We start from the raw sequence: 25,914 nt of genomic DNA, 5'->3' as shown, positions 1-25,914 counted from the left end.
AGCATCACAGAAGTCACCGTTCGCCTGTCATCTAACATCTTTTCAGAACGTTCTCCTTGTGCAAAGACGACACAGTAACACAGATCATAATTTACTGCTTTATAAGCAGTAATGGGCTTTCGCTTTTCCTGGAAGGTTGCCACTTTTCCGGTGGGCAGAGTTCTCTGTGCCCATTAAAGCCGTTTCTAATACGCAGGCAAAGTTTTCCTAGAAGCCGAGGGGTAGCGATGGAAATACTTTAACCTGGTGCTTTCTGTCTATTTGGCAAGTTATTAAAGTTATAGGTTGTCTGTGGAAAAGAGGTCAGTAACCCTGGCTAGTGCGATGAGATGCAAAGGTGGAGAGGACTCCTTTAATGGTTTGATAAGAGGTTCAGAAGATTGGGAAGAATTTTGTATTGCTATTGCACATGAAGGACCAAAAATGGTAGCAACCCAAGTTGAACGCGCCAGAGCACACTTGTTCTACACAAGAATTAGAGGCACAGGACCGTCTCTATTGCAGCAGTTTTCGCATTTTGTTCCAGGAGCCCTGGAGTTATTGGAAGCTTATCTGGGCTTCCAGGGTAAAGGTAAAGGTAAAGGGACCCCTGACCATTCGGTCCAGTCGTGGCCGACTCTGGGGCTGCGGCGCTCATCTTTATTGGCCGAGGGAGCCGGCGTACAGCTTCCAGGTCATGTGGCCAGCATGACTAAGCCGCTTCTGGCGAACCAGAGCAGCGCACGGAAATGCCATTTACCTTCCCGCTGGAGCGGTACCTATTTATCTACTTGCACTTTGATGTGCTTTCGAACTGCTAGGTTGGCAGGAGCAGGGACCGAGCAACAGGAGCTCATCCCATTGCGGGGATTTGAACCGCCGACCTTCTGATCAGCAAGTCCTAGGCTCTGTGGTTTAACCACAGCGCCACCTGCGTCGGGCTTCTAGGGAGAAGATCACACAAAAAAGCTTCCCCGGGAGGAAATGTGTCTACTGTTCCCTATCTTCTATTGAGTGTGGCTCAAATGGTCTGGTCAATGCCCCGCGTGAGTTTTGTGCGCTTGGATCCAGAATCATTTGCAATAAACAGGGGCTCCTAGACAGACAACATGGAAAGCGGGGTTGATACTAGCACAGTGGGGTTCACTGCTCTGTATGAAGAGCTTAGTCTGCAAGCTCCACAACGGGAAAGGACCATAGCTCAGTGGTAGAAAAGTTCCCTGGTTGAATCGCCAGCAACCCCAGTTAGGGCTGGGAAATAGAGAGCCGCTGCCAGCCAGTTCTGTCAATATTGAGCTAGGTGGGCCCATGCACTGACTCAGTCTAAGGCAGCTATTTGGACATTATAGTGGGGTATAGTGGGGAAAAGTTCACATTGGGCAACCAATGCACCCTTTGGTTTCAGATAGTACATGGGCAGACAAGTCTAAAAAGGAGCAAGTGAGTGCCAGTGGCAGGTATACATATGTGAATATTGTGCACATCTGTTCCCTCCTTTGTCCTAATTTTGGGTAATGCAATGCCACTTGTTATGTACTGATGTTCTCACCCTGGGCCAGCAGGGGGATACTGTAGATAGTTTTCGCTCAGGTCCACATATGTAAATAAAGGCTTGAAAGTGATGTTCAGTGATTGGATAATTACAGAAAGTGGTTACAGTTGCGTTGTAGTGGAGCTCTATATAAGCAGCCTGGCTGAACCCTTCAGTTCTGTTCTGGCCTGTGAATAAACAAGAGCTGTTTGAAGAATCCCTGTGTCGTCTGATATGTTCACCCACAACTTAACACCACTTTTTTAGCAATGCACCTGTTCCATAGTATTAGCAGAGGCCGAAACCACAGCCCTATGCTGTGCGGCAGGAGGGAGGGAAGTTGAATTCAGTTCTCTGAGGCTTACTTTGGAATAAATATGCACACATCACAAGGTCAGGTCACAAGCTGATTATGGAAAACAATGTCTTCGGAAAGCCAGTGCAAGCCATTATACTTTTGGTATCTGGGACCCACTTTGTTTTTATTTTTTTCTGATAGATTTTAGATAACGATCAGGAGGTCCAACAGATCGCCATGCACTTAGGCCACTTCTAAGGGACCAGGATTGCTCCTGTCATCTTTTTGATAAATGCCACATTCTGCCACCAGCCATCGCCTTTGAAAAATGCACACGGGTTAACCTATTTGGAAAAGTGGCACAAAACCATCCGCTTGCCATGTGGTGCGCTCTCTCTCTCTCTCTCTCTCTAACCCTGACACCTGTAAAGCATAAATTATCTCCCACTCACCAAGCTGCTACCAAAGAAGAGGTATAAGTTGCATCGCAACCTATACAATTTGCAAGTTACTTCTTGAAAAATAAATCTTATTGATCATAGCAATCCCCAGGAGGAGAAAGGTGCGAAGGGAGCGACGGCTCTGAGGCAACGTTGTGGCTTCTGGCATTTCCTTAATGCTTCTACACGTTTTTAATTCATCAAGGTCACAATGACCTAATTTTGCCGTCGCCCGATGATGAAAACGTAAGTGGGATGTGTTAATTAATAATCACACCAGCAATGAGCAGGCGAGAAAAGTTGTGTAGAGTTGCTGTTTTCTATGTTTTTCCCCCCTCAGTATGTAGGTTTCATATGCCACCTGCTGGGCAAATCACAGCATATTGTTCCCAACAGTACAAATCTTAATTTTAATTCTTAATACCCCGCCGCCCTTGGTATTACTGTTGTCGATTTCTGTGATATCAGGTTTATTTACGCATGTATACGGACAAGAGCAGGATACGAAAGGTCACAGCACTCATATTCCATCAGACCCCATCAGATTTCAAGAGTGGAGGCACCTAAGCAATAGCTTCGGGTTATCTTGGAGACGAAGCGTTTACTCAGACCTCCGTTTGCCTTGTCGCCTCCCCCAGGAAACCCCACGCTTTGGTGCTGAACAAACAGTAATCAGGTTTTCCACCGATTGCTGTTTGTTCCAATTTAGTGCTAAAGAGTGGGTTCTCCGGGAGAAAGCAGAAGGGCAAGGGCAAAACGGCTGGGACCTTTGCCTAGAAAGCACAAGACAAGCGGAAAGTGGCTCAAAACCATGTTTTCCAGGCACATCACGAGCGGCAGTGTGGATGAGCTCTAACTTAGGTATTTGTGTCACTTTGCCAGGCCAGTTTCAACACTGCAATTAGTTCCCTCTCACCCACAAGCATTTTGCTCACCTCCAGCTGGGGAGGGGGAAAGTAAAAGCATCTTCATGATAAACACTTAGGTACCAGGCAAATACTTGCCTCTTCAACTAGGCCTTTGGCTGATTAACATCTGATACCCTTTTAAATGGGACGTGGGTGGTGCTGTGGGTTAAACCACAGAGCCTAGGGCTTGCCGATCAGAAGGTCGGCGGTTCGAATCCCCGTGACGGGGTGAGCTCCTGTTGCTCGGTCCCTGCTCCTGCCCACCTAGCAGTTCGAAAGCACGTCAAAGTGCAAGTAGATAAATAGGTACCGCTCCGGCGGAAAGGTAAACAGCATTTCCATGCGCTGCTCTGGTTTGCCAGAAGCAGCTTAGTCATGCTGGCCACATGACCCGGAAGCTGTACACCGGCTCCCTCGGCCAGTAAAGCAAGATGAGTGCCACAACTCCAGCGTCGTCCGCGACTGGACCTACCGTATTTTTCGCTCTATAAGACGCACCAGACCACAAGACGCACCTAGTTTTTGGAGGAGAAAAACAAGAAAAAAAAATTTCTGAATCTCAGAAGCCAGAGCAGCAAGAGGGTCTTGCTTTTGTTATGTATTTTGTGTTTTTTATCCAGTATTTTTATGTTGTGAACCGCGCTGAAGGGCAGTATACAAATTTAATAATTAAATAATGATAGTAATAATAATAATAATTCCAGGAGGATTTCCACCTGTTTATTTTCTGTGGCATTTTGTTGCTCTGGCTTACATTACAAAGCAAATGCTTCACAGACCCAGCTAGGTGTATTTTGCAAAACAAAGAATCTGGTTGTGACCATTTTAGCACTCCCTTTCTGCTGCGGAATCCCCTCTTAGGGCTTAAGATCCCAGGACTGAAGCGGACCCCCAAAATCTGTTTAGGTTAACCCCAGTTTCATTATATATCATCCTTGGGAAGAAGATCTTTTTTCAGCTGGAGCTCACCAGAGCTCAGCTCCAGCACCTGTGGGTGCCATTCTAAGAAAACAAGGGAGAAGTTCATGTTGAGCTGCAGCTGATTTTTGTTTAAGTTCTCTTATCCTATTTTTAAATGCTTCTGGTTGTATTTCGTGTTTTTAATAGTTTGCAAACCACCCTGAGGACTTTGGCCATGAGCAGCGTGGAAAAGCAACTAACAAATTATATGTTTGCCTATTGTTTCCTTTTCCTTGCTTTATTTCCTCCCTCCTACTCTCTTGCAGCTGGTCCAGCGGCTTGAATATTTTGCTCCCTATTTCACCCGCAAATCCATCCACTACTAGCTCCAGCCCGCTAACCCAAGTGAGAAAGGAGCTCGTTGCCACTTATTTAAGAAGCAACCTGGGAAAGGGTGCTGCAGTCGAAAGGAAATAGCAGGGTAGCAGCGTCACCGCGCGGCTGAAAAGAGAAAACTCCAAATAACTCCAAATATTTCTCTCTGTCTGTGGTTTTCTCTCAGGGGGTGGAGAGAGCTGCCCGATGCAGACACTGGAGTATTTCAGAATTTTAATATATTTGAAATTGTCCACACCGCGCAGTTTCTAACTCAAACTTATTTTCATTTTGGTTTTATTTGTTTAAATGAAAAAAATGCACCGCCAGTGAGTGCCAAATTCAAGGCGATCTCTTGTGCATTGCCAAAACAAGAAAAAAGAGGAAGTACATAATTCCCCAAATAGGGCACTGATTTGCACGGCATTTGCGCCCACAGTTTTCTAGCTACAGTTCAGGTACCGTGCAAATTTAGGAATGAATGGCTAAAATTCCTGTATCAGGTAATATTGTGCTTTGAAAGCATATTATTATTGTTGCTCCGTATTATTATCTGTTTTGTGGTTGGTTTGTTTTTTGTAATGTGATGTTTTGAACCGCCCTGAGATCTACAGATGAAGGGCGGTATACAAATTTTATCAATAATCGATAATAATATGAAGTAAACCCTGAAACAGTATCCCCCTTTCCTAGTTTGGGTGCTACCTTTTATATTTATTCTTCAAAGGGGCACACCCGTGCACGTTCCCCGTTGTTTGCAATGTTACCGCCGCGCACACACACCCCAAAAAAACCCAGGGGGAAAATGGTTTCCAGTGAGAACCCGGAAGCTTAATCACTGCGTGTATGTGCGCGTCTCTACCATTATCAACTCTATGGAGGGGAGCGGGAAAAGGAACGCGAGCGGGAGAGGCGAAAGCAGGCTGCGCGTCAGCGCGCAAAATAAAAACGTGAGGAGGTGGGGCAGGGAGCGGCCGATCCCGGCAGGGAAGTGCGGCCAATCGCGGGCCGCAGCGTAGGAGGCGGGACCAAAAGAATAAATAAAAAAAATACGCAGTTTGTGGCGTGGGCGGGGCTTTTTAGGGCCCCGCCTCCTCTCCTGTTCGTATGTGCGCGCAGCTTTGGCGCCTCTCAGGTAAGAGAGAGAGAAGGGCGCGCGCGGGAAAAAGAGAGTGAGGGGCGAGAGGCGGGGTGTCGCGCGTGCCGGGTCCGTTGCTCCAGAGCGCGGGAATTCGAGGGCGGACTCTGGCGGGAACTGTCTGGCTGAGGGCGCTGGGAAGGGGAAGCTCAGCCCAGTGTCCATTTGCTTTAAACGAAACCGAAACCAGGCATAATAAAGACCCACCAAATGTCAAAGAGAAAAACAACTACCAGACTTTTAATAATAATAGTTTTTATTTATGCCCCGTCCTCCCCAGCCAAGGCCGGGCTGAGGGCGGCTAACAAACAATAATAAAAACAAGTTGAATGAATACAACTTAAAAACAAGATTAAAAGACAACATTAAACTATTGAAACAGTAAAATGTTAAAATGCAGCCTCATCGCAGGAGGAGAAAAGAAAAAGAAAGACATCTGAAGGCAGCCCTGTTTAGGGGAGCTTTTAATGTTTAATAGACTATTGTATTTTAATATTCTGTTGGAAGCCTCCCAGTGTGGCTGGGGAAACCCAGCCAGATGGGCGTGGTATAAATAAAATATTATTATTATTATTATTATTATTATTATTATTATTATTATAGCCTTCAAGGTGGCGTCTGTAGTTTTAAAGGCAGCCACGGCCAGGAGTGCCTCTGAGCATGTGGTGAAAGCTGAGGAAAGCTGCAAGGGCCGGTACTTCCTTACTCCACTCCCCACAGATTCCCTTATTGTTTTTTCATATATTTATTCCACTGCTTGATTTTTTTTAAAAAAATAGAACCTCAAAAGAGGTTTCCAGAAGACAAAAGCAAGTGAAACCAGCAGAAATTCGCAACCTTACATTTTACAACCCCTTGTGTCCCTAATCTGCCCTGTGTTCCTCTAAAGAAGGGCTGTATAGAAATTTAAGAGGTAAAAAAGTATAAATGTTTTAAAACACACAGAAAAAGTTAACATCCTAAAGCAGATTACAATCCGCTCAGCTTTCTAAGCAATTTAGGTAGGCTTGTCAACAGGAATCTTAGAATCATAGAGTTGGAAGGGACCTCAAGGATCATCTAGTCCAGCCCCCTGAAATACAGGAATCTCAACTAAAGCATCGATGACAGATGGCCATCCAACCTCTGCTTAAAAAGTGTAGGAATCTAGGATGAACAGGGAGGAAGGACTTCTTTTTTGCTTCCAGTGGGATGATGTAATTTTATGTTTTGCTTGTTACAGATGCTTTGCATTTTGGTTGTCAGCTGCCCTGGGGAACTGAAAATGGTGGGAAAGGCAAGAGTATATTAATGCTCTTTTTAAAAAAAATGCAAAAGGCACAGCCAGGCCAAGCTAAAAACCTGACCACGACCCGTTAGGGCTTACCAAGCGAATCTCACAAAGCAGTTTGCATTAATACATGTATAAAAATAAACCATCCGTTTTGAGAAGTTGTGTATAAATCAAACAATGGGAAAATAATTGTTTTGAAAGCAAGGTCATTTATTTAAAGAAGTGGGATTCTGGCTGGGTTCTAGATAGAGTAGTAAATGAAGGTTGAGCTGGAATAATGGTTGTAAGGGTTCAGATGGCCTGTCTGCAGGCCTTAATTCGAACTCCCTGGAGTGGGCTATTGGTGCCGGGACACAAAGGTATAGTGTAGCACCCTGCTTGTGGTTAACGCTTAGCTGGAATGAAATATTCAACGCAGCAATATAGAAATTAAAATAATTTATTTGTCAGACAAATAAATGATAGGCACAGTGGCATATGGTTACCAAAGCTCTGCCCACTCCAGCCCTGGTGGCCAGCACTTATATTCCCTCAGCCCAGCCTCCTTACTCCTCCTTTGGCTGCCTCTGTCCAATCAGCCTGGTTGAAATTCCTATTGGCTGTTTGCTAGAACCAATCATAAAAGATACACCCATTTCCTATTACCTTTTATGGGAGACAAAGAGCTATATTTCCTTCTATCCATAAATGGCAGACAAGTAGCCATATATCTTACATTTGCCTCGACAAGGCACCTTAATTACCAGATCACCTTTTGCCCCTGTTGCCCCTTCATTCCAAAACAAATGGCTAAAACAGATGGCTCATGGTATTAAATTCTATCTTAAACAGAGATCTTGGGTTCACATTCTCACACACCATCAATGAAATAAGAATCTAACATTTCTTACTTTCTAAATCCTTTGCATCATTAAAGCCAACAAATCTCATACATAACATAGATAGCTTTTTAGAAGAAAAGGCCTTTGCAAAGAAAAAAGGAACTCAGAAAAAACAGCTTCAAAGAAGCCTTTTCAATTTACACCCCCCTTTCCCAGCCAGCTGCTTTTCCCATTAGCTCTTTGCCCTTTAACCTTAGGAAAATATGACTAGTCTGATGGGAAGCACATGGTATTATTTTATGTTAAACAATAAATCTTACTATTTACCAACTCTTAATTAGTGTTTTTGCAGCTTGATTGTATTCTGTAATATGTAGGGTCAGTATAACCTTTGCTCCCAGCCTGTAATTCCCTTTTACAACTTTGAGAAACTTGCCTCCTGCTACTGCTATAAATCAGGGGGACCCTGTTCAGGAGGATAAACAACTGCCAAAGTACTTAGCCAGCTGCTTTTCTGCCTGGCATGAAACATACAAACATTTGCAAATATATTTTTAAACTCATTTTAAAATACAGGCCTTGATCAGATGCCTCAATAGTAGCAGAGAAAAGGTTGCCTCCGAACATGTGCAGAGTTCTCTGTCACTGCTGAGAGTCCATAAATGTTGCCTCACATTTTTACAATTGTATATAAGGGCTCTAAGGTGGGTGAAGGCCTTCTGGAAAGGTTTGGGCCTTGGTACTTGGGGGGAAAAGACTGTGCTGTAATTAATTATTTTAAAATTTATGCTTAGTTTATTTTATTCCTCGTGTCATTTGTTACCGAATGTCCCCTGTTTTATCTTGCGAGTTTTAAGTAAGAATTGAGCTGAACTTTAAAAGGAAACGCGTTGGATGTTGTATCGACTGAATGGTGGTTGCAGGGATTAAGAACGTAAGAAGAGTTGCTGGATCAGGCCAATGGCCCATCTTTCCCAGCATCCTGTTCTCACAGTGGCCAACCAAATGCGTGGGAAACCTGGAAGCAGGAACTGAGTGAAACAGCACTCTCCGCTCCTGTGATTTCCAGCAACTGGCAATCAGAGGCATAGTTTCTCTGACAGCAGAGGCAGAACATAGACATTGTGGCTAGTAGCCACTGATACAGTGGTGCCCCGCAAGACGAATGCCTCGCAAGACGGAAAACCCGCTAGGGTTTTCCGTTTTGGAGGTGCTTCGCAGGACAAATTTGCTATGGGCTTGCTTCGCAATACGAAAATGCCTTGCGATTCCTGGGGTTTTTTTCCCCCTCCCAGCCTTTTTCCCAAGCCCCTAAGCTGCTTAACAGCTGTTCGCTAAGCCGCTTATCTGCTGATCTAAGCCGCTAATAGCCTTTTAGCAGCTAATCCGCTAATCCCTTAAGCCTTTAATAGCCACTAATAGCCTTTTAGCAGCTAATCCGCTAATCCCTTAAGCCTTTAATAGCCGCAAAACCGCTAATAGCGCTAATCCGCTAATGGGCTTGCTTCGCAAGACGAAAAACCCGCAAGACGAAGAGACTCGCGGAACGGATTCTTTTCGTCTTGCGAGGCACCACTGTATAGCCTTATCCTCCCATTATTATTTTCCGATCTTCATTCAAAGCCATCCAAGTTATTGGCCATCACTGCCTCCTGTGGAGAGCCAGTGTGGTGTAGTGGTTAAGAGCGGTAGTCTCGTAATCTGGGGAACCGGGTTCGTGTCTCCGCTCCTCCACATGCAGCTGCTGGGTGACCTTGGGCCAGTCACACTTCCTTGAAGTCTCTCAGCCCCACTCACCTCACAGAGTGTTTGTTGTGGGGGAGGAAGGGAAAGGAGAATGTTAGCCGCTTTGAGACTCCTTAAAGGGAGTGAAAGGTGGGATATCAAATCCAAACTCTCTTCTTCTTCTTCCTGTAGGGTCAAGGCACTACTAGGAGAAGGGTTTTCTTCTGTCTTTCCTGAATCTTCCAACATTCAGCTGACTTCAAAAGAACATGTTTTTTATTTTAAAAATTGTATTTATTTTGATATTTAGGAGCTCACGCTTAATAATTACTTAGCTCAATGAAGCATGGAGAGGTACAAAGCGGGAGAGTGACAATGAGTGTGGGGAAGTTTCAGCCATTTTCTGTATTGTAATCAATTTATTTTTTTAAAAAGTATTTTTAATTAGATGTTGTAATTAATTTAATTTGTAATTAATTAATTTCTCTAATCATTGTCCGTTTCTGGCAGGAAATGCCACCACAGCAGCTGATTCAGAACTTTCACTTTGAGCTGTATGGACTTCTTAAAATAGAAGATTTGCATTAACTGAAACAGGCTTCTCAGCACTTTCACCCTTATCTCTTCCTTAATTTTGTGGTCGTGAGTGTGTTTTCAAATATTTGCTAGCTGATTTCACTTGGTGTGGAGAAAGAGGAATCTGATGCAAGGGAGCTCACTTCACAGAGATTTACAGCAGTATAGGTCGGCTGCGACGGTATTATTTTAAAACATTGCTTATAAGGTTCCACTGCCTCAGCAAGATAAAACAGAAGAAATTTTTCAACTTCCTCACAATTTAACTTGTTAAATTTAAGTCTCAGGTTAGGAGAATCGCACTTTCTATTTTTGCGGGGGGGGCTTTATTATCCAAGCCTGCAGTTCCCTGAATTCACAACTACATTTTGATTTGATTTCTTAGTAAATCCTTATGGAATCAAATTCCGAAAGCAGAAGATATGAAACGAGGAGAAATGCAAGAGCAAAAGAACCGGTAGCCAAATCTCGGATTGACTGGCAGCGAACTAAGGCAAGATGTACATTGTTTGATAGCGAGGAAGAGAGTGATGAAATTACATCAGCATCAGAAAAAGAACTTGAAACCAGTTCAGATGATGATTCAGATGAGAGAGCAAAAGGTGAACCCATACACAATGAGGATAAAGATGAAACTTCGGTTAACGCAGGTGGCCTTCCAGATGTTGAGACAGGTGGTGATTGTGCAGGAGGAGAGGACGTAGATGAAGAAAACATCAACCTTGGGAAACGCAAGAGGTCTCGGAGAACCGTACTGTATGACAGCGACGATAGTGACAATAGCAACATTGTTAGAAAAGTGATTGCCAAACGCAGTTGCATAATCGATGAGAACGACTTGTCCACTGAACACACATCACCTGCAGAAAAAGAAGCAAAGAGAAAACAGGACAGGCTAATGAAACTGCAAGAACTGTCCGGACAGCGATCTACTCGAGCTTCCGGCCTCAGTGAATGTCATGAGGTACATTTTTTATTCATTTGCAGAATGTATTGTTGTGCTTGCTGTTCTCGTGCAGATTTGGTGCTCGTGAGAACTTTCATTGGAAAATGCTAAAAGTAAAAAGGAACTGCTGCTACTTATTGCAGGAACTCATACAGTATACTACTAGGCCCAGTCCCTGAACTAGAAATAATCTTGACTTGGCTCTGGTATTGTTATGGCAACAACTTTACTGAAAACAGGAAGGTGACTGCCTTGCATTTTGGCTTCTCTCTACTTCCCAAGCTAGGACAAGTTATCTGAAATTGTACAGGCACCTTTTTACATCAAGGCAGTGATGCCAATTCAATTGTTGAAAGTAGCCATGGTCTATTACTCTACCTTGGGTGGTAATGGGTGTTTGGGAGTGGTTTGCCAGTGCTTTTAAAAGTGTGTGTGTATAAAATATGCTTCAAACCACTTGAAGCATGTGTTGTGTTGAGCTATTTCAATTAATTTTGTTTGATTTGCTTATTGCAGAAAGCTGAAAGTCTGTAAATTTTGTTAATAAATCTGATTTGAATTGTAAAGGTAAAGGTACCCCTGCCCGTATGGGCCAGTCTTGACAGACTCTAGGGTTGTGCGCCCATCTCACTTAAGAGGCCGGGGGCCAGCGCTGTCCGGAGACACTTCCGGGTCACGTGGCCAGCGTGACATCGCTGCTCTGGCGAGCCAGAGCCGCACACGGAAACCCCGTTTACCTTCCCGCTAGTAAGCGGTCCCTATTTATCTACTTGCACCCGAGAGTGCTTTCGAACTGCTAGGTTGGCAGACGCTGGGACCGAACAATGGGAGTGCACCTCGCCGCAGGGATTCGAACCGCCGACCTTTCGATTGGCAAGCCCTAGGCACTGAGGCTTTTACCCACAGCGCCACCCGCGTCCCGATTTGAATTGAGGGTTGTATAATTTCGACTGCAACTATATGAACTGATCTGGACCCTGCACTCATCCTCTGATGCCCTTTTTCATGTGCCTCCTCTGCAAGAGGTCGGGAAGGTGGCAACATGAGAGCCAGCCTTTTTTGCACTGACTTACCATTTGTGGAATGCTCTCACCAGGGAGGCGTGCCTCACTCCTTCATTACATATCTTGGGGTGCTGGGTGAAAATATTCCTCTTCTCCCAAGCCTTTGGCTGATTAAACAATTATGGCCTTTTAAACTGGGGTTGGGGGCATTTTTTTGTTTGTTATTATGTTATATAATTTTGTGTGTTTGTATTCTAAACTGCCCTGTGATCCTTGAATGATAGGCAATATGGAAAGTTAGTTATTAATAATAATATGTTATGGTAACACAAATGAATTTAAATAAAGGATTCAAATAAGCCTCTGCTTCTTAATGTCACTAGGATTCTGAAGAGGATGTGATAATAGAAGATGATTCTTGCCATTCATCTCTCACACCAGCTGAAATCAGTGATGAATCTGAGGTTGACAGCATGAAAGATTTCATAGTTGAGGAGGAAGAGGAAGAGTTGGAACAAGAAAACTCTGAGGAAGACAAGAGCCAGTCCCAAAAGAAAAAGCAAGCTATGTTACGCACATTGCTGCAGAAGTGCTTTCCATACTGTAAGGTTAAAATAAAAATCCTGTAAACATCATTTATGTAGTGGCACAATACAATATTTATTAGAGCTCCACCAAACATTATTTTTCCATGTAGGTAACTCATGTAAATCATCAGTCTGACAACCATAATGATATTTTTATTTCTTACAGTGGCCCATGTTGATCATTTTGTCCATTTCCAAAGAGTTGTAAAGGCGTTTCTCATCAATGCAGTTGACAATAACTTTTTGATGTCATTATATGGTAAGCAAATGTGGATTTTCTTAATCAAAAGGCTTTTTAATCACCTTTTAAAATTATTATTGAAGCAACTAAGTGTGTTACTATATATAGCTTTGTGAAACTAACCAAGCATATGATAATTTGATTTCCTTCTCTTTCCAACAGAGGGGAGAAGACAAAAGAAGTATGCAAAAGAAATGTTGACTTCCCTTCGCTTCTTCGACAATGATTTTGTTCGACCTCGTCTTGACAATTTAGTGGCGAGAAGTCGCTGGACAGAAAAATATACGGTATTGGGGTATTGTTCAATGTTCTTATAAATGACTCTGATGAGGTGGTGCCTTTCAGATGTGCAGATGGCTTGAAGCTGATAGGGATAGCTAACACCATGTTATAGAAGATAGCATCAAAGTGATACTGACAGGCTGGAACACTGGACTGAAAACTGATGGGAATTGGAAGAGGATGTATTAATTATATCTACTTCTCTATAGACCCATGTATGTGGGTTAACAAACAAACAAAGGAATATGACTGCAAACCTGTATTCAAAGTGCAGGGCTTAGCAGACTCTCCGATGGGGAAAACCACTGAGCCTAGGGCTTGCCAATCGGAAGGTCGGCAGTTCAAATCCCCGCAACGGGGTGAGCTCCCGTTGCTTGGTCCTAGCTGTTGCCAACCTAGCAGTTCAAAAGCACGTCAAGTGCAAGTAGATAAATAAGTACTGCTCCGGCGGGAAGGTAAGCGGCGTTTCCGTGTGCTGCTCTGGTTTGCCAGAAGCGGCTTAGTCATGCTGGCCACATGACCCGGAAGCTGTACGCCGGCTCCCTCGGCCAATAAAGCGAGACGAGCGCCGCAACCCCAGAGTCGGCCATGACTGGAGCTCATGGTCAGGGGTACCTTTACCTTTAAACCTTTTCTTTATCCTGTGTCAGCTGTGTGCAGCAGCAGACTCCCTTCCGCCCGTCTGTGCAGTTAATAGACAACACACTGAAATAAGTTTGTAATTTTTTTACTTACAGATCTAAGGTATCAGTTATGCATTGTACTATGTGGCAACAATGGAAATTGCAGACAAAAATATTATTGGGTAGAACTAGAACAATGTTGCTATTGCGAGGCACATCCTCCTTCCATGGCTCGCATTGTGAAGGAAGAGAATGAGGAAAGGAAGAGAAGGAACACGTCACTTCCTCGCAGGGGGTGAGGGGGCAATGACCTAACTGAGCCTACTCTAGGAATTAAGAGCTCTGTGGTCCTTAACCAAGCAGTTGAAATTAAACAGATAAATATATGAATGTTTAGTATTGTTGAATTGCAATAGTTGATTCTGTGGAACAAGTGACCAGCAAAATTTCCAACCGGATATCTTTTTTCCAGAAACGGCTGGATAGTTATCCTGACATCCGCATAGTTGATGGAATTGGAGAGGACCGTTCCTGTCAGGCCTGTGAACTGCAGAGGTACTGTAGGTTCACAGTGATTCTGTCAGGGAAATCATACGATCGTGAGACAATGCAAGTAGACGACTTCATGTCACATGACGAGCAGGTAAATTTTGTTCCCAGGCTACAAAACTGCTAAGAACCAAAAAGTTAAAATGCATTGCATATTTTTTTTTTTTTGTGAGATGTTGATGATAATATCTTTTAGCCTCATGCTTCTTTTTAGTCTACTTTTGGGTAATGGGTTTTTGGCAGTGGTTTCAAAGATTTTTGTTGCTTGTATTAGTGGCTAAGTATATAATACTTGAAAATCCCAGATGGCTATGAGAAATTTCCTCTATAGTGCTTGTTTATGAACAAGCTGATCATTATGATATCCTTAAAACTACATTCTATCAAGAAATATATCGCAAGGTTTACTAAGAATAATTGATGTCTATATGCTAATTAATATACTTGCAAATAATAATCCTGACATAAATTTTTGGGTAATTTTATTTTTTAAAAATTAGATTCATCTTCTCTGTGTGTATCTCTAGATCTAGATATATAGTGTCAACAAGATAGTTCAGGTGGTTAGATCATGGCGCTGATAATGCCAAGGCTGCAGGTTTGATCCCTACATGGGGCAGCTGTATATCCTTGCATTGCAGGGGGTTGGATGAGATGATCCTCAGGGTCTGAGTTCCAACTCTACAGTTCTATCTGTTAGAGAGACCAAGGCTTATGGTATAACAGTAACTTGTATACTTGGCATATTATTTATCTGTGAAAAATTATCCCTAAACCTTGATCTTCAGAATTCCCTATAAATCGACAGTGCTTGGGTTGGTTTGACTATATGTGTAAACTGATCAATGGTTTATCTGACTTCATATATAAACCAAGTAGATAGTCTTAGATAGTTGTACAAATAAGCTAAGCATGGGAACTGAATTGGTGCACTCCAGAGGCTTTGATTTTGCAATGTGAGAATTTTATACTTCCAAGAGTATTCGGTCAAACTCCAGTGGTGTGTTGACAACATCTGTTGTACATATGTGCAGTTTTAACTGGGCTAGTGTACCTGTGGGGCTCCTAATTTCATATTCCCTAACTTTCTCAAGCAGAGTGACTCTTTAGATTTACACTGGTGTGACTGTTCTACTGTATAAACCTAGGCTTTGCAGTGTTTATGTTCTATAACCAGGGTTTTCTTTAAAAAAATATTCCCTTGCAATTCAGCTAGTGTTGAACAGGGTATGCTTTGTGAATTACAGGTAATAAGTGCATACCAACAAAGATTTAATCCTTTTAATTTATTATTTCAAACATTTCGTAGCCCCAGTGGCACCGGTATTAGAACTGATTAAAGCAAGTGATCACCTCTGTGCCTTCCTGAATTGACATTCTTAGGGTAGCAGTGGAAAAAAAAGGGTCGGTTTTCATTTATGCCAGTGATGCCTTTGGAAAAGTGGCGAGTGTGGAAGTTAGATTCAGTTAGATATCGATAAATGTCCTGCTCAGGTTTTGTCATACCTTACTTGTTTAATTGATGAGACTATTGCATTGCCCATTATTGCCCAAGACCTGCCCAGTAAAAGAGCTTTCTTTTTAATAATACAGGCGTTGGAGATTGGCATTGTGTGTAAAAACCGTACTGAAGTTTATCACAACCTGAAACATTTTAAATACAAGCTGTATCAGAATTGCTGCTCTCTAATGACAAGCAATGGATCCCAGGATGCACCAGTCAAAGATACAGTGTACAGAGTTTTCACACAGCAGAATAATGAAGGCTGGATTGATCAGGTACAGTAGAACTGATTGTACATAAATTCTATTGCTTTGAAAGCAGGGGAAATTAATAATCAGTACAGCACTTAGTATTTTGTGGACAGAACTGTAGGCCATTCAGGTGTGGAGGGTGAAGAAAGTAAGAGGGTAAATTTAAGTGCTCATAAAGTGCAGTTTCAGGAAAAGTTGACTGAAAGTAGCTCCTGCTTTGAAATTAGTCCAGCTGTACCTCCTATAATGATAAATGTGATCATATTTCTGCAGGGAATATATTTACCAACATAATAATTACCCAATGCCATGATCCTAGAAAGCAAGCCCTGTTTTTAAACCAATGAGATTTTGTTTAAAAGACTACAGAAGATTCTGGACTTGTTTCCAATATTGTTAGTGTGTCATTTTGTGATTAGGCAGTGAACAAAAGGATAAAATGAGAGAGGGAGCCTTGCATAGAGGTTGCTGCATCCTCTCTGATCCTGGCAACTGTGCCACTTTGTTCAGACTCCTTGCTAGGCTTTATTTAACCTGCTAAAAGTATGCCATCCTGCTGCTTTCACTACTTCAGCAAATTTAAAGACTAGAGTACAGCAGTTTGCTTTTAAAAAAGCTTTCTATAGCAGACAGCTTTATATTATTAAAAGGAAAAAATTCCTAGGGGTCAAGATTACTTCTTTCTGGGAGAATTTTAAGACCAGCTGTAGCAGGTATTGCAAAAGGTATATTTAGATCAATATAGGCAGGTGTGGGATTTGTCTTGCATGAGGCTCATCAATAAAGTTTCCAAGAGAGCATGACTTACATCCCTTATACAAGGCATAATTTTGACAGGTGCAATCTTGTGTGATGGAAAGAAGATGTTACTATCAAAATTGTGCACTGTGCTGCTGTTAAAGCGAGGAATTCATTAGTGATCTGAAACCAATATACTGAAACCAGTATAGAAGCTAGGTTGTTGACTGGGACATCCCACTGCCAACATGCAGTATAAGGTTTCTGCTGAGGGAGCTGCACTGGCTGCCAATAGGCTACCACAGGCATAGGCAAACTCGGCCCTTCAGATGTTTTTTGGGACTACAAGTCCCATCATCCCTTGCTAACAGTGCCAGTTGTCAGGGATGATGGGAATTGTAGTCCCAAAACATCTGGAGGGCTGAGTTTGCCTATGCCTGGGCTACCAGGTGCAATTCAAGGATTTGCTTTTAGTATTTCAACATTTTGGGACCAGATTACCTAAGGGAACACCTTGCTACATCCATCCCTGCCGAGAAACTGCGCTCCTCAGTTGGGGCACTACTAAGAGAGAAGTACCTAGCATTTTGACATTTTTGTGGCTTTTGAAATACATATTTGTTCTAAGAAGGCTTTCCCTGAAGTGTGGCCCAATCATTGTGTGGAATAATAATTCTACAACTGTATAAATGGTTTTGCTGCTTTTAGTTTACTGGGTTTCTAATCTTTTTTATTACTGCACATTGCTTCAGTAACTTTTTAATTGGTTTATAAGTGTGTAAATGAAATTTAAAAGGAACATAAAAAGTTCCACCTTTAATTTAGGTCTGCTAAAATGATTCTTTGTTTTCTTTCGTTTGAAGCAATATTCTGAACTTCAGAAGTACATGGTACGTGCTGAAAACTTCCAAGACGAAAAAAAAGACTTGATGTCATCATTTTATTAAAAAGGCATCTACTTACAAACGTGCTTTCCCTTGACTGGTGATAGTATTTGAATATCATGCTGCGTTCCAGCTGTTTTTCTTTTTACTGCAAGACGATCAATGTGCCTGTATGTTGTTATGGATACTAATAAGTTAATGTGTATTTCTTTTTCATAGTTCATTTTAATTATCAAAATAATCATCTAAGGACATTTTTATAGTGGAAGTCATCTCTTCTGTGTTCTTGAACACCAGGCAGCTCAGCTTAATGATCTAAAATGAAAAACAGTCTCTGAATAACCCGGGTGTTCATTCAGGAAATGAAATTTTATGCGCAGTGATGCCCAGGTGAATTGTGCCAGTGTATGAAAAATGCTTGGCTTCAATTCTTTTTGAAAGAGGAAAGGTCCACATGGTGAGAAGCCCAAAGGCTGAAATATGCATACTGCTTTCCTAGCACAGTGTTTAAAACCAGCTGTAAACCAGGTACATTCCCACCCCCCAGGACACAGGGCAGTAACAAATTAGCTCTCTAAAACCAACAGGCCATCATTGTTTATGCATCCTGGAGACCCAGAATTCATGGACTTGCATTTAGCCGGCTGAGCGGTAAAAGAAATAAATATCTTTACACTGCTAGCAATATCCGTTTTCCATTTCTGTAAAGGGAAGATGCTTTACAAGACTGATATGCAGAGGCTTCTGCTCATTCTGTATGACGTAATACCCAGTTGGGTCTGTTTCCATTTTGGAGTCAGGGAATTTGATGAATGCTCAGTTCATCAGCTTGACACTGACTGTTCGGTAGCAGCTTCAGTTAGACTATTGGCAAGTGGGGTCTGCAAAACAGTCTTAAAGTGTGCAGTGATCGTGCTCAGGGTTCCAGCAATGCCCTTTTCCAGGATTCACGTGCGTATACTATTTTCTGGGCTCCCCCACTCCAACAGCCAACTAGTATTCTATAGCTACTGAGCATGCATAGTCCTCATTGGGCTGTTTCAGGTTTGTTTCCCTCTAGTGTCTTCCCCACTGCCCTGTTCTTTTTTTTCTCCTCCTGAAAACCGTGGACCTTTCCCAAGCCTGCTGCACAAGGATCCACACTTGGAAAATGAATTTGCTCTTAAGTGTATATGGGATGATGGCCCAGTGCATACTTCAGAGTTGTTCAGAGTTCACTCAGAGCACCCTTCCTGTATATTAACTTGGATAGGTGAGTTGGGCAGCCTTGATATATATGAATTACAGATCAGAGACACATCCAGTTTTTGATTGTGGGCAATATGAAGAGTAGGAAGCTCTGGCCTCTAATTCAGACATACCGTAAGCTGGGGTCTTCAATGAACAGGTGTGCTTTCTTCCTCTTCAGTAAGCTGAATAGATGGTGTTTCTGCTCTGTTCATTTCCACTGTGTCACCTGTGTGAAAGGCTGTAGCTCAATGGTAATCTTCTTTTGCGTGCAAACGGTCCCAGGATCAACCCCCAGCATCTCGAGGTAGGTCTAGGAGGCCCCTGTCTGAAACCTTTGGGAGCTGCTGCTAGTCACTGGTGCAGTACTGAGCTAGATGGACCAATGGCCTGACTTGATTTCAGTCAACTTCCTGCGTCTATTATAAATTTGGGCTTCAGATGTGAATGGAAGCAGTGATAATCCAGGAACAAACCTTCCTTTTGCTTGTGGGCTTCCTATTGGCATTAGTTTGGAAACAGAACATTGGACTACCTGGATCTTTAGTCTGATCCTATAAGGTGATTCCTATATTATGTTCATCATCTACTCACCAGGTGAGCCCCAAGTCACCCAAGTGCCACCACAGCTCTTATCAGGTACAGCAGGGCAGCAGCAGTTAAGGGGGTATGAAAGGCGGGGCTAAGGGACAGTGGGAAAAGCAAGTGCACAGACTCTCTGTGTGCAACTCCTTAATGCGCTCAGGTTTATTGCCTGATGAGTAAAAGTCTAAAGTTTGGGTGCAGTGTTAACATTCTTAAGGCTCTGGTTCGCTTTAACAGCTCGGCTGTGCCTGCTGTGTTTGACAAAGGTGTTCATAAGCCCCACCCATGTTTGCACTTGGTAAATAGAAGCATATTAAGTGTAAGGAAACGGAAAAGATATGAATCAAGTTCTCTTCGCATAAACGTGGGAGTTTTCGCACCTTAAGAGAGCAAGCCATCCTCTGATGCGATCAAGTTTCTCCTAGCTTTTGAATTACAGAGGAAAGCTCCCCTTAATTCTTGTCACCGTGTCTTTCTCTATCCTGACATGCTATCTTTTCAAAATCAACCATAACTTAGGCTTGCACTCTACATAAAGCTGTACAATAAACTATTCTTTCACTATGTCCCATCCGTCTCTTGCCTGCCTGTTATTTGTTCCCCTAACCGCTTCATGCATTTGGGGTTGACTTACCAGCCTGCAAGCGTAGCTGGTCAGTTAACAAGGAAGGAGGACAGAGGCTTAACACTGATTGGAAGAGGCTTTTCAGTTCACCTACAGGCACTGTTGAGGCTGGTTGTACCCAAATTGGTTTGGAAAAGGAAAAAACACAAGCCTACTCTCCTTCACAAGTGTCCTTTGGGGGTTAGGTCTTCACCACCACCGAAACTGAGTAGAGTCATGTACTGTGCTTTTGCATTTACGGGCAGCAAAATCGGTTTCTCAAACAGCTTAGAGGTTGGCTCAGTGGATTAAAAGCTACAGGCTGCTTTAGGAAAGCCTCCTACCTTGCAGGTGGAAGGCTTGCTGCTGCTTCGAATGAGTGTTTCTTCCATCTCTTAAACAGGCTCCGTCATCAGCAATATGATATATGGGTGCATGAAAAGTTTTGGCGGAAAAGTCTTTTCAAAAAGCATCTTGTGATTTGTGCCAAACAGCTGAAAAACATTAAATGCTCCAGCGTCTTTTCAGGAAACATATTCTCATTTCAGCAGCCTCCAATAATGGATTTAAAAAGGAATGTGGGTAAACAAGAAGCTTGCTGAAACGTAATGTTAGAAAACGCTATCACTATGCAAACAGCTTGTGTGTACACGTCCATATGCCCACATAATATCATAAGCCCTATAGTTTATGTAATTTATAAAATAATGGCTTCCAATGTTTAAGCACAGTTATCTTGTTTGCTGAAGGTTTGTGGGTTGGGAATTAACGGGCATGGCAGAAAAGTTAACGTGAAATTGCCTGCACCTTTTATCCAGTCTCCACTGCCATCTTCCAAGAGCTTGGCGGAAACTTCGCAAAGGGAAGCCATTTGTGTGCACGCTGCACCTTGCGCTATCCTTCCAGGTGCGTGCACTATACCAGTGTTAACTATGCCCCCAAAGCACCTGGCAAGGTACGATTCACATGTAGAGGAGCAGCCTGCTTTCGAAAAGCTATGCCTGTTTCCTGGTGGCGCGTGGGCTTGTGTCGGGATTTACTTCCAGGGGCACAGCGTCAGCCTTCTGAAATGCACATATATCAGCGCCCCCTGATTTGATCGCGAGTGCCCGAGCATAACGTGGGAAAGCGGGCTTTTTAAGTAAACGGAAGCTCCCTGCAACGAGAGGGTTTGGCCGGCAGGCGTCTCCTTGCCCTTCATTTCGGGGAACGGCGACTTTTTCCGCGCAACGGTGCCAGCCTTCCGCCAGGGCTCCCCGTCAGTCTCATGTTTGCTGCTGTTGCCGCCGCCGCTGCTCAGATTCTATGCGAGCACAATGAAATCCTGTGTATCTGCAACCCCCGCGCCGTGCAGTCGTAGCAGCCTGGCGGCTTAAAGCACGAGACAAGCGAAGGAAAAGGGGGAGAGGGGGGCGAAAAACACTGCAAGCTTTCTGCTCTCTTCTTAAACCGGCAAGTGCAGAGGGCAGGGCGGCAGCAGCGGCAGCGACCACCACCGTCAAGCGCGTTTTGGAGAGACATTGCAACAGCAACAAAAACTCACCAGATCCCAAGTCTGGGAAGGGATGGAATATACAAATTGACCGAGGAATCTCGCTGCATCGGACGGGTCTGGAGGCGGAGAGCTGGAAGTTTGTAAGTTTCGAGCTGGTTTGTGAATTAGCTGATCGTTGGGAGTCGTGATTTCTGCTTTTACTCCCACCAACTCTTCCCCCCCCCCACCCGCCTCCTCTCTCTCTCCCCCGCCGCGTTCCTGGGTGCTTTGCTCAGCTTTTCTGGAAGTAGACAAAAAGGAGCACGAGGATGCGGGGAGGGCTTTTTGCATCGAGATCGGAGCTGGCTTTTTTCCGTGGCACGGGACGGAGGGACACTTAAGGATCGCCCACCCTCCGGAGAAACCATCTGCCGCGTCCGCGTCTCCCAAGCATGGGTTGGATTCATTGGAGAACTGCGTCTGAACTTAATGACACCGGGAACCAGTAAGCCGTCTGCTTTTCCTTTGACTTAAAAGGAGATACTCTTTGAGCAGGAACCTGTGCAAAAACAACACCAACCGGGTTTTAAAGACCGAGGTAGGCGAAAGCGAAAGCAACAAATTTTAAAACTCTCCGGGATCGCTTCTCCCATCCCTCCGGCATCCAGCCAACGCGCCCCATTCCGATCGCTGCTCTTGCGAGCAACTTCAGGGAACCTCGTGTCACGCGTCCACACGGCCCTCCACTGTCGCGCTCACTTCCACGCGCCCCTTTCTTTTTTGCGCTCAAGAGAAGGGTGTGTGTGTGTCTTTCCATACCTTTTTGCCAATTAGCTTCTTTTCCCCTCCCCCCCCAAAAAAAGCACGCTACCCAGCTTTGGCTATCTGCTTATTTATTATTACAAATTCTCCCTAAAATGCATTGCTGTAAAAACTTTGCTGCGATGCTTTTCAGCAAGCCTTAATCAGACCTCGTGGTGGAGGATTTTTTTTAAAAAAAGGAAAGGGGGAGGAAAAATAACCCCTATCAGTGGTTTGCACCGCGATTTAAATGGCTGTTGCTTGCAAGTCTGCAGCCGCCCCTGCTGGCCAGCTTCGCCCCCCGCTGCTGAAGTCTGTTGCTTTGCTCGGGGAACCTGCAAAAAGGATGGCGCTGGCGGCGACTTTGTAAAGAGCCCGCTGGACTAAAATCGGGCAAGCGATCTGCCCCGGTTTGCCGGAGAGAGGAGCGCAAGATTCGCAGCCGTTCCGGAGAGAGGAGCCGGTTTCTGGTTCGCGTGAGAGTGGGTCAACAAGCCCTTTGCAAAAGAGCAGGGGCCTGTGGCTGCGGGGATGGGGGACACGGCTCCCCCCCAAGCCCCGGGTCTCCTGGGAGGCGGCGGCGGCTCGGTGGCGGCGCCGCGGGTGCACAGCGCGATCGTGGAGCGGCTGCGGGCGCGCATCGCCATCTGCCGCCAGCACCACCTGAGCTGCGAGGGGCGCTACGAGCGGGGCCGGGCGGAGAGCTCGAGCCGCGAGCGGGAGAGCACCTTGCAACTCCTCAACCTGGTGCAGCACGGCCAGGCGGCCAGGAAAGGAGGGAAGCACAGCAAGGCAGCAGCCGCCAATGGTCACGGCGGAGGCGGCAGCATCGCGGCTTCGGCTCCTTCCGCGAACGCTGCAGCGCCCCCTCCGGCGGACTACTATCGCCAGCAGCTGATCAGCAACGGGACAACTGGTGGCAGGAGTGGGATCAACGGAGAGCAGCCCGGATCGGCCTCTGGAGGGGAGCAGAGGAACCCCGCGCTCATTGCGGTGAGTCTCGTTCGTTTCCTGGTTCCCTCCAAACATGCTCAAGAGCCAGTGCCCAGCTGAGGGGGCACCAAAAAAATAATTTAAAAACCTATATTTGTTCGGGTACCTACTTGAGAAGATCCGTTTTAAAAGTAACTATACCAAAAGGAATTATTGTAAAAATAAGAAATATTTAGGGGGCGCCAAATTTTGTCCTCGGCTTCATATTAGCAAATTCTGCCCCCGTGGGAGGAGATTTGCAAGGGCTGAGTTTGGAAGGATGAGCCAATGGTCTCTCATGTGTGAGTTTTTAAAATGTCAAAATGTCATTTTGCACCGCCATCTTCCCCCCCACCCTTCTCCATTTTTGCAAGCCGTATCTCTGCACTTAAAACAGCAGCCTGCCATGTAGAAATGCTAATGGTTGTTAATGAGGGGTGCCATTAGATAGGCTATTTTGTTTTGTGCACAAGCACATCGCTGTGTTCTCGCTCGTTTCTGCCATGCCGTCAGCAAGAGTGCAGGTCTCTCCCCTGAGGAGCTTGCAATCTGAAATTTGACATAGGAAATTTGACAGCAGGGGGGAAGGCGTGGGGGGGTGCAAGTGATCCTTTTAGCAGCCTGTAAGTGCAGACAAGTATTACTACCCCCATTTTGCAGATGAGAAGCTGAGGCAGAGAGAATGGTGGCTCACTTCAAAGACACTTTGGAACAGGCATAGGCAAACTCGGCCCTCCAGATGTTTTGGGACTACAACTCCCATCATCCCTGACCACTGGTCCTGTTAGCTAGGGATGATGGGAGTTGTAGTTGTAGGGCCGAGTTTGCCTATGCCTGCTTTGGAAGCTTATTTTATTACGGAGATGCCCACTAACTTAGTTGGCTTTTTAGGAGGGGATTTTGGACACATTAATGATGGGTGAACTGTTTTCATCCATGGCTATTGCCGTGCCACAACTGAATGGAACCTCCACATTCAGTAGCACTGTATCTATGAATACCAGACACGGGGCAATGGCTGTTGGCTTCATGCAATTTTTTTCCAGAGGGATCTGGCTGGATGCTGTTTGGAACAGGATGCTGAACTGAATCTGGTCTAGCTGGGTTTTTCTCACAGCCTCGCTTCCTGCGATTGGGAGAAAGGGAGCTACACCTGTTTACTTACTGCCTGCAGTGTATCTGTGGCTTTGGTCGTGGTGGTGGTGAGATTTAAGAACCCCAGAGAAAAGGATGAGGACCTATAAAGGTTAATTCAGCAATTGGGACCCCTGTGTTGAATGAGTTCCGCTGGAGATCTGGAAACATGGGAGAAACTGCATAATTGATGGAAGAGGAGATGACAAGCCTTATGAATGTGGTTGGGCATCGGGTGCTGTTGACCTAGGCTCTAAGTAAGCATGGTGGTGGGTAAGTGATGGGTGAACTGGCATGGTTTGTCTGCTAAAAAGAGAGGCGTTACTTCTGTCTTGCTGGTCTCCTATATGCCTCTGGTTGACACTTGTAAGAACAGGATACTGGAGTAAATATTCCTTTGTTGAGATCCAGCAGGACTCTGGTTAAGTGCAGCCTCCTGCTTGTGGGTCATTACAGTACTCATCCAGCTCTGGGATAGCTCAGTTGGTAGAGCATGAGACTCTTCATCTCAGGGTTGTGGGTTCAAGCCCCACATTGAGCAAAAGATTCCTGCATTGTAGGGGGTTGGACTAGATGACCCTTGTGGTCCCTTTCAACTCTACAATTCTATCCTTTATTGCTTGTTTCACTGCTGCTTACTTGCATCAGAAATTATTTTGCTTCCGAAGTTCACAAACAAACAAACCCTTCCCAACACAGCTTCATTTTAAACGTAGTATTTGGTATATTTTATCCACTAAAGTCCAAGTTAACTTTGGGGTGTGAGTAGCACTCTTTTCGATCAGTCTTTTTTGTTGATAGGCAAACCACATTACGGGAGAGGGGAGTTTCACCTTGAGAAATCCAGAAGCAAATGTCAACGCCAGGGGTGTAGAATAGCAAAGTTTGCAGTTTTGTTCCATTTCAAATACAGACAATTAATAGCTCTCAGAATAAAGCTTCAGGAGACCCAGAGGGATAAATTAAATGCCCATCGTGTTTTAATGCAGAACAAGTACAATAGGAGCCATACTATAACAGTGACGTGTAAGGCTTGTAGAATTAGACATAGCTTTTCCGCAAAGATACTCGAGATGTCACTGCTCCCGTCTGCAGCCTGTTGACAGTTTGAGTGTCAGGTATAAGATGGTCCCATTGATTGCAACAAGCCACAGACAGGTGAAGTTTCTAGCTGTGGCATGAGTGGAAGATTGTGGCAATACAAGACTCAGTTTTGGAGGCTGTGTGCTGGGTATAAAGTAGCATCTTTTATATCTGCAGCAGGTTATCTGATGTGTGCAAAACAGACTTTGGGGGTTGCAGACATCCTTCCTTGGTACTTCTTGACACTTCTTGAACTGCCCTAATATATGCCCCATTATTATTATTATTATCATTATTATTATTATTATTATTAACCCTCTGATTATTTTGTTTCACTCCATGAATGTGCATATGGCAATATTGTGGCTAACAATGGCTGTGTTCTACCTTGGCTGCCAAGGAAGTATGCTTCTGCATTCTAGTTGTTTGGGGTGGCAAACAGGGAGGGTTCTGCTGTGCTT

The 25,914-nt window shown here is 44.3% G+C and overlaps 2 protein-coding genes across 7 annotated transcripts in view; both read left to right on the top strand.

The window, feature by feature from the left end:
* Nucleotides 1-5,358: 5,358 nt before the first annotated feature.
* On the top strand, nt 5,359-19,954 carry CCDC82 (coiled-coil domain containing 82). Of its 5 annotated transcripts, XM_083436603.1 has the most exons (9): nt 6,807-7,047; nt 9,899-10,030; nt 10,350-10,928; nt 12,298-12,517; nt 12,668-12,760; nt 12,905-13,029; nt 14,120-14,290; nt 15,790-15,975; nt 17,553-19,954. In XM_083436603.1, exons 3-9 carry the CDS (start codon nt 10,359-10,361, stop codon nt 17,634-17,636), a joined length of 1,449 nt encoding a protein of 482 aa, XP_083292729.1. In that variant the 5' UTR covers nt 6,807-7,047; nt 9,899-10,030; nt 10,350-10,358; the 3' UTR covers nt 17,637-19,954. The 5 variants fall into 5 exon arrangements, with proteins under 5 accessions (XP_083292726.1, XP_083292730.1, XP_083292729.1 ...); XM_083436600.1 differs by lacking the exons at nt 6,807-7,047; nt 9,899-10,030 and adding an exon at nt 5,359-5,566; XM_083436604.1 differs by lacking the exons at nt 6,807-7,047; nt 9,899-10,030 and adding an exon at nt 5,561-6,765.
* A 211-nt stretch (nt 19,955-20,165) lies between these two features.
* The window catches only part of MAML2 (mastermind like transcriptional coactivator 2), a 150,608-nt gene continuing 144,859 nt past the window's right edge, over nt 20,166-25,914 (top strand). For both annotated transcript variants that reach the window (XM_083436176.1, XM_083436175.1), the window contains exon 1: nt 20,166-23,257. In XM_083436176.1, the coding sequence (XP_083292302.1) occupies nt 22,796-23,257 (462 nt within the window). In that variant the 5' untranslated portion in view covers nt 20,166-22,795. The remainder of the gene's footprint in view (nt 23,258-25,914) is intronic.

This window comes from Podarcis tiliguerta (assembly GCF_965153285.1).
Source record: "Podarcis tiliguerta genome assembly, chromosome: 4".
NCBI lineage: Eukaryota > Metazoa > Chordata > Lepidosauria > Squamata > Lacertidae > Podarcis > Podarcis tiliguerta.
Note: the sequence above shows the minus strand (reverse complement) of the source record. Positions and strands in the feature narration are given on the sequence as shown.

Bases quoted from the DNA above. Each gene is read 5' to 3' on its own strand.
- CCDC82 (XM_083436600.1), top strand. From the start codon at position 10,359: ATGGAATCAAATTCCGAAAGCAGAAGATATGAAACGAGGAGAAATGCA. The intron at 10,929-12,297 runs GTACATTTTTTA...TAATGTCACTAG, and splicing joins GCCTCAGTGAATGTCATGAG to GATTCTGAAGAGGATGTGAT. The intron at 12,518-12,667 runs GTAAGGTTAAAA...TATTTCTTACAG, and splicing joins GCAGAAGTGCTTTCCATACT to TGGCCCATGTTGATCATTTT.